An 8,420-nucleotide genomic window follows, 5' to 3' on the forward strand; every position below is an offset into this window, starting at 1 on the left:
AGGAATGGGCAGTGACTAGGCACAGTCTCTCCACACCTTTTTCCATGGAGTAATTAAGGCCTGCCCCAGAGTGAGAGAGCACTCCCTGCCCAGCTGTGCAAAGGAGAGTTGAGAGCACCACCACCACCAAGCATGAAGCTCCTGGACATTGCCTTCTTTTTCCTAGCTGTACTCTGTGTTTGTACTGTGGGAGGTAAGTTCTTTGGCTTTTTTTTTTTTTTTTTTTTTTATAGACTTGTCACATTTGTGTGGTGTTTTGTGAGCAGAAGGTTAGCTGTCAGTAGCTGGATGCTTTTTTTTGTTGGTTTTGTGGCATTCTTTTTGGTTTTTAGTGCAGTTATTGAAAGACTGTGTGTTGGAGAAGAAGGTACTAACTGGTAGTTATACCAGTGTTATATGTGTTCTGTGAAAAACTTTTCTGCCATTGTATTTTTTGTGACAGTTCTTTCTAGGTGTCATGAAGCTCTTCAATCTGAGAGGAGTTGAAAACAGAGGTATATTTGCAAAGGTTTTTCTGTTCTGTTTTTCTTATTTGAAATAAAGCATCTTTTGAAGAGATGGCTTTAAGGGGTTCACTGAAATGTCTGTCAGATTTTGCAAAAACTACTTTTGCAAATCAGATCTATCCTGATGGATTTCCCTGGTACTAAGCCAAAAATAAGTTGGGCCAAGAGTATCTGTCAGAAATTATCTTAGTTTTGTCTCAAAGATACAGGGGCTTACAGCATTTATCAAGTGTCAAATGAGAGATGCAAGCCTAGAGGTGATACTAGTTACTGAGTGCACTACATTTTACAAGCAATTCTCAAATGCATAGATTTAGCAAACTTTGTGGTGTTCATGTTGTCACTAAATTGCTGTTTTCATTACTCATCAGCTTGAAAGATCATGCTTTTACAGTGGAATTAACTACTAAGACCTGAAAGGGTGAGAGAAACTGTAACAAGAGCTAAAGTCGATCATCACCTTTGTCAAAAACCTGCTCTTTATCTGTACTTTCATTTGCTGGTCCATTGGTGTTAATATTTATGACCAGTGCTTCCACAAGTGCCTGTGGATTGCTTATAACAGATTTTATGAACCTGAAGTTTAAGAATTGATAATACTAGATTAACGGATCTAAAAAAAAAGTCAAGTTTTGCTCAGATTATGTGTTAAAATCTAGGAAGGTCTTTTGTGATGTAGCTTTTGGTATTGCTTGTGCTCAGTGCTGTTAGAGAAAAAAAAATCAATAAAAGAGATTAAAAATAAGATTGTGACACAGAAAGAACTGCTTTTAAAACTATGTAAAGTAAGTACAAGACCTTAAATTCTGTGTTGAGGTACTATTTATTTTCTGTCTGCTAGTTCTAGTAAAAATAGCCTTCCTGTTATTGTTAAACCTTTATTTTCACAACTTCTGAAAAGCAAAGTGGAGTTTGATCAAAAGGAGCATATTTAACACAACAGTCCATAAAGATTATCAGATGGCAACATGTAAAGGTGGGAGGATTTCTGTTCATTTTATACAGTCCTTTATTTAAAAATAATTTTTCCTCCTCTGCATTGTTTGAATAGGGCAGAAGTGATAACAGTGAGTAGGCAAATTTCATATAGGATGCATTTGCTCTGAACAGTTTTGGTTTTGTAGAAGTGTGGGGTTTTTTTAATGCTTTATTGCAAAGCAAAATTTCACACAGTAGTGAAATTCTGTTGGTAAATTCACATTAGAAAATGAAGAATAATTGTGGTGAAATCCGAAGCATGTGTTTACCTACTTTGTGAAAGTAAAATAACTTAATCTGGTCAGGCTTCCTTCAGGCTGCCCTATGCATCACCTCTTAAGACAGAATCAGTTTTAATGTCTGTTATATGATGCTGGACCGAATTTTCTGAATTTAAACTGTTTGTGTTCGCTAAATTGTCCTGGATATCAGGGCTGTAACAGCAGGACCTTACAATCTGAAGACAGGAATGGATGGTAAGGAGGCTAACACCACTGTCCCTTATGCTCAGTCTCCCTTTTTTTGAGCATTGGAGACAGCAGCAAGACATTTCTCCAGTTGCTTAGAAACACTTTTAGTATTTTAAAATTATGCTCAGTGAAATTTAGAGAAGGTGAAATCACACCCTGGCATTTTAATACTCTCTCCCCCAGATTTTGGGGTAGTTTGTCTTCAAAGCTTACCAAGACAAGCAATGTGTGGACTTCTTCACATAATACACACAAGCTGCTTGTCTTCGTATCTTTTGTAAATCATGCAGAAGTGGACAAGGATATTTGCACTATGGTTAGTAAAGAACATACCAAGTCTCCTGCGGGGCTTCCAGATTTCATGCCTTGTCTTTGGCCTATATACTGCTGGTGCTTTCTTGATAGTTTTCTAATTCATTTTGTGATCTTGCATCGTCAGAAGTCTCTAATGGTTTGGCGGGATCAACGCTCTCTCAGCAAATTATAAGAGGCTCAGTTATGTACAGATGTGGAGGTCAATAGCCTCCTGACACACTGTCCCTCCTCCTGAGGCATTTCTCAACCTTTTGAGAGCTAAATGACATAGAAGTTCCTTCATGCTCATCTCAAGGTGTTCAGTTCTCCTGACATACTGACCTTCATTCTTTCCTGCTCCAAAACATATCTCAGATAGAAATGCTTTCTGGATTGGTTCATGGCATTTCCAGCTTTAAACAACAGCACTGGAATGGGTGAAAGAATATATTGCCAAAGAATAGTAATCAAATATAAATGCTCTTGAGTCTGTGTTAAGATGTAATTACTTTAAAAATGTGTAAGAGTGAAATTTGCTCTTCTAAAAGGAGAGGAATTGCCATGTGCTTATAATTTAAGTGTTTAGAGGTTATATCTTCCTGTACCTTGGTCTTGGTATACTGCATGGCTATGGCTACACAGCATAGCAGATGTCCTCTACAAAGTGCTTGTAGCATGCCTCCACTTCCTTCTCACTCAGGCACCCTGGTTTCTTTCTGGCACTCCTGATAGCAGAAAGGAGTAGAGTTGTGCTCCTACTTGCATCAGTCTGGATGTGTTCAAGCTACACAAGCAAATGCGGGACCTGGAATGTACCATCTGGCATTGCAGACATAGCGTGGATGGGTTTATTAACGTCTGAGTAGTGACCCCTGTTGACAGCTAGCAGTGGTACTATGGAAAAACATGGGCGTTTTTTGGTTTGGAAAGCTAGAAGCAAATCTTGGCGCTGAGAGCCTGGTCCGAAGGCCGCTGAAGCGATTTGGAGCTGTTCTGTTACATTGCAGATCAACTCTAAATTACATGCTTCCCAGTTCCTTTCCCTGTTAAGAGGATCTTGTGGAGCCTGGGACATCATCCCAGCCCTACAACACAGAAGATCAATCCTGGCCCTCAGACTGATAAACTTTGAAAACTTTGAAAAAGTTCCACTAGAACTAGGCTCCTGTAGTGATTACATACATTTGCAGCCACCTGAACTCTGCTCTTGTCAGCGTTAACTAGAGGAGATAGAAAGGCTTTTCCATCTTCTGTGCTCTCAGCTCACAGACTTCAGGTCTTTCAAAAAATTCATTTTTGGAATTAAATGCTAACTAAACCATTTGGGGCAGTTAAAGCTTTTGAATATGGTCTTCCCTCATTCTGGATTATTATTCATGGTTGTGCTCTGGGAGAGACCAGAAACACAGACTCTCACAGTTGGATCATCTCATCTCTGAAAATTTGAGAAATGAGAATAGACTTTAGGTAACTAGCTGCTTTTTCACACCTTTAGCTTCCTTGAACCCAAACTTTTAATGTCTTGAGAGTTTGCCTGTTATGGGGGGGGGGAAAAAAAAAGAAAAAGGTTTTGAGTGTTTCTATTGTTCCTAGCAGTTTACAAGACTAGTATTCTCAAAAATCAGACTGTAGTGCTGGAGCTTACCATAACCTTTAATTGAGTTTCTGTTCCTGTATAGATATTTTTTTTTTTCCCCTTTCTTTTTTCTCCCTTGCTGCCACTTTCCATTCATTCATTATAGCTTTCTCATATTGGCCTTGCTTTGCCTAATGGATTTTAAAGGAGTATTTATTACTGGACAGAAGAAAACTGCTTGTTCTAGCCCCAAGCCCAAATGCAAGTTTTCTGCATTTACTGAGGACAGAAGAAGATGGCTTGATACCTGCTTGATAAGGAGATTATGATTTGCAGCCAAAATAAATATAAACTGAATTTGAAGGGCAAGTTGTCTGCAGCATTCAGCTCCAAACCTGAGAATACATGATGCCATATAACATGCCCAAGAAATGGCTGTCTCTTCTGAAAATTTACCAGAATATTTTATCTTTTATTTAGCTGTCTCTTTTATCTGGATTATAAGATAGACTTCTTACTCATCTTTATTCCTTTTTAAATTAGGAAAAAAGATCTGCTGAGGCTTATATTTTAGTTTGGTTTGGTGTTGGGTTTTTTTTTCTAAATAGGGAAGGACCTTGAATTTGGTCTCCTGTTGCTTACATATCTGAGTCCTGTGTGAAAAATCTGCAGAAGAACAAATTAAAAATAAAATTTAAGAAATTCTTAATTGAGGGTAGGGAGTATTTTTAACTGGTAGCATTTGGCAGCCAGGCTAACTTCATAGTCTAAATATGAGTAAGGTCCCACAGTAAAATCACACGGGAAAGACATCCTTATTGCTTGTGTTCCTCATGAAGGGAGAGTGGGATGTTGTTTGTTTGTATTTTGTGCTGAGACAACTCAAGGAAGACCCTTTAACGGTTTTATTTTGCAATTCTGTAAACAGAGAGACAATGTTGGATTTGTGTGTGTAGCAGCTGTTATTTCCAAACAGAAGTAATGAATTAAAGACCTGGCTCCTCTAGAAGACAAACATTTACTTTTGGTTTCAGCTAGCACACTAAAAATCAATGTCCCAGATTTAAATAGATGTGTCAAAACCCTGAGTTGCACCATGTCCTGCCATGCAAGCCACCATTACTCTCCCAGCATCTGAGCTCTCAGGTAGCGTTCATCTGTGAAAGTGGATCCTCGGATGATCTAACAGCAGCACACTGTGTCAGCCAGACCTACCTGCAATAGGAAAAGTGGTTTGACAATTTAATGTGATGCTGTTGCTGCACTGAACCTTCTGAACCTACCTCCCCATGTAAGAAAGCTGTACTCTTATGATCACCTTCTGATATAATAGCTCTAAGGGAATCAATGCAGCAGGTGTCATCTGCTGCGGTATTGCCCTCTTGCATGAGAGGCAGAAAGGAAGCCCCCTGATGCCACTCACACAGGTACTGGAGGGATGCAAATTAATTCCAAATATATATTATTTTTTTTTCTCAGCAGCTCCTTTCAGGCCAGGCTAACTAGCTAATGCTTGGAAGGTTATGCTTAAAACTAGTATCAGGGCAAGGATTTTCTGACTGCTTTCATGTGGAAAGTGAATGTTTGCTTGGCTTTGGTACAGATGAAAACCCTATCTTATTTATCAGTATTTTACAACAATTTTTAATCTCTTTCTTCCAATGGCACTAACATGCTCCTGGGTGTTATCTGCATGTTGTAGATAGCAGTGCATCTCAGGTTGCTAAAATCACAGAGCAAGTGGCACATAGTTTTGCATTTATCTGCTGTAACTTTCCTGCCTTATCTTATCACTCCGATGAAATTACACATTTTGCCAAGATGGGAGCACTATGCCAACCTTGCTATCTGCAGATTTCTACAGGATATGGAATCAGTCTAAAAAGCACACTCAGTTTGTCTCCATGTTGTGTTTTTCAGTGTGGTACTTGGTTTGAGAAGTGCCAGTGTAATCAAAACCTTAGGGTTAAATTAATTAAATCACTGGTTATATTAATGAGATGGTTATACTTCCTGCAGATTTCTTCTTTCATGATCTTTTAGCAGGAGATTAATGCAATTTTTGGCCTTAACAGATTTGGCTGTTGAGGCAACAATAGATCAGAATGGCAAAAGCTTTGGATTTTAATTAGTCTGAGGAAAACAGAGCCATGAGATTTACTTACCTTCCTGGGCAAAAATTCATTTACATAATTTTCCTCTGTAAAATACCCTACTTATTTGTTGAATCATGTTTTCATTGCATTATACTTATTTGAAGTTATCAGAGCCCCATATATTCCTTCATTTTTTACTAGTTTTCCCACTTCTTTGCATGCTTATCACTGAATCTGAGCTTTTATTTGAAATACATGGAATGGGTATCGTAGAGTGGGTTGATTGGAAGGGGCCTTAAAGATCATCTAGATCCAACTCCCCTGCATGGGCAGGGAGATACAGCCCACCAGATACAGTGTTGAGCCTGTACTCCACTTTGGGCTTGCAAAGCCTGTTTTGGGCTTTCCCTTTGGGATATTCTGTACCACTTAACCTTTGTTCTAGGCAAGGTGGAAAAGAGGAAGAGGGACTCGATTAAGCACGGAATTACATTAATTATAGAAGCAATTTACAGGGTTTTCCTGAAGTTTTCCAATGGGAACAGGTTTTTGATGTTCCAGAGGCTTTCAGAGTTTTTTTCAGGAAGAGAGTGGCATGGGTGGGTGTGGCTGAAATGAGTGTCTAGGCTGATCCAGGATGTGCTAAAAATAAATACCTCATAGCAGACACTGCCGTGACCCTTTCCGGAATTATGGTTAGTCGTGTTGCTGGAGATGCATTTGGATCACAAACATAAAGCAGAACAACTATGATTTCACTAATTGCTGCAGCACGTTGCAAAGAAGAGCTACTGATTGACCTGGGCTCAGCTTCCTCTTTGGCTGCTTCATACCCGCCCTACCCAAACACAGTCTTTCCTGAGAAACAAAAATAGGCTTGCAAATAGCATAGTAAGGAAAAAACATTGTAAGCTTTACCTGGAGAAGGACGTAGTTTTCTCTCCACTTTCTGGGTGGGAGTGACTTACAACAAGGCTTCTGTTCTTTCATGTTGCAGGGGAAGGGGTGCTCCTTTCTTTCTTTTCCTTGTTCTACTCAGCAACACACAATATTTAAAAAACCCTTTCTATATAAAACTGCATCCACTAAAGAAATTTTCGAATTTATTTAGTATGACTAACACAAGGGGGGGTGGCAGGTTTTTTTCGTACTATAAAATAACCCTTAGTAACTCCTACCTTTTATCTTACACATGGGCAGACAAATGTATCACCATCAAAGAGTGACAATCTGGTGGTTTAAATAGCTTTAAAGGGTTTAATTAAAACCTAGTAAATAGGTTTAACAGGTTTAAATAAAGAGAAGCGTGGAGTTTGGAGTCTTTGTCCAAGGCAGGTTGGAGTGCTGATGAGCATGCTGAGCACATTTATTATTTTATGGAGTGCAAACAATGTGCTCATCTCTCTCCATAGTACACAGTAATAAAGATAGCCACAAAGTTTCACATGGGAGCAGAGTGTGCACTGAGAAAGCTTGTGATTAAAAGTCCTTGATAGGGAGTTTACATTTCTTCTTCAAGAAAAGAAACCATGAAACTGGCTGCTAAGTGCCCAGATTTCTATGTCCACACATGGAGAGAGGCCAAGCATGTTGTACTTGGGTTTTATTCAGATACTCAGTAAACATGGGGGCACTTCTCCGACCCTTCTTATCACTGTTTTCATTGAGAGGGAGCCCTCAGTGACCCACAGCCAGTCCTTGGCCTCAGCTGGTTTTTGAATATGCATGGTGATTCCCTGTGCAGGAGCTGTCTGCTGGGTGCTGTGAGCAGGCTTTGTGGAAACAGCACAGTTTGCTTGGGGAATTAGAAATTCCCAGAAGTCCTCTGCTAGTCCTTGGTGCTGGGTCATGGTAGCCATATATCTGGGTGAACAGGAGGAGCACTGGGGCAATGCTGGCACCAAGGCTGTGTTTCCTGCCTTCTCCGAGTTCCCTGCTGCCTGCTGGAGAAATTACAACAGCTCCCTCCCTTTCCTTCCTCTCCTCAGTTTTTGCTATCGGGTGCCTCCAACCCACCTGGTTTGCATTTCCTCTGCAGAGCCCAAGTCCCACGTTGCCCCAGTTGCTGTTGTCTGTTCCCAAGCCAAGCAGGAGCATCTCTGACACTGTCTCCCTTTCCAGCTACAGGGCTTTGCATTTGTGTTCTCCCTTCCCTAACATCTTCCTGTGTCTCCTTTTTTCAGATGCTTTTGCTTTCTGCAGGGATGTTTATATGCCATTCTGGCCCAGGAGCTTCTCCTTCCTGCCTTGGTGGCTTCCCACATGCTCTTGCCCATGTTTCTTCCCACTCCTTTATAGCAGGTTGTCTCTGTCCTGTGACACCACCCTGCAACCTAGAACCAGGACCTACAGTGGAGAAGTAGGAAGCTGAACTTAAATGTAGGATCTCAATATGTAGGATTTGTATAGTATGTTTTTGGTTTGCTGCTGAAGAGAGGCGTTAACTGAAAGGAAGGTAACAGCTTGGCAAACTGGAGGTGGTTTCCCACCTCCCTTGGCA

General features: G+C 40.2%; 1 protein-coding gene across 1 annotated transcript in view; it reads left to right on the top strand.

Annotated features, from left to right (window-relative positions):
- Positions 1-132: 132 nt before the first annotated feature.
- The window catches only part of EMCN (endomucin), a 52,516-nt gene continuing 44,228 nt past the window's right edge, over positions 133-8,420 (top strand). Inside the window, exon 1 of the mRNA XM_010003166.1 lies at positions 133-193. Coding sequence (XP_010001468.1) covers positions 133-193 — 61 coding nt within the window. The remainder of the gene's footprint in view (positions 194-8,420) is intronic.

This window comes from Chaetura pelagica, unplaced genomic scaffold (genome assembly GCF_000747805.2).
Source record: "Chaetura pelagica isolate M959 unplaced genomic scaffold, ChaPel_1.0 scaffold188, whole genome shotgun sequence".
Taxonomy (NCBI): domain Eukaryota; kingdom Metazoa; phylum Chordata; class Aves; order Apodiformes; family Apodidae; genus Chaetura; species Chaetura pelagica.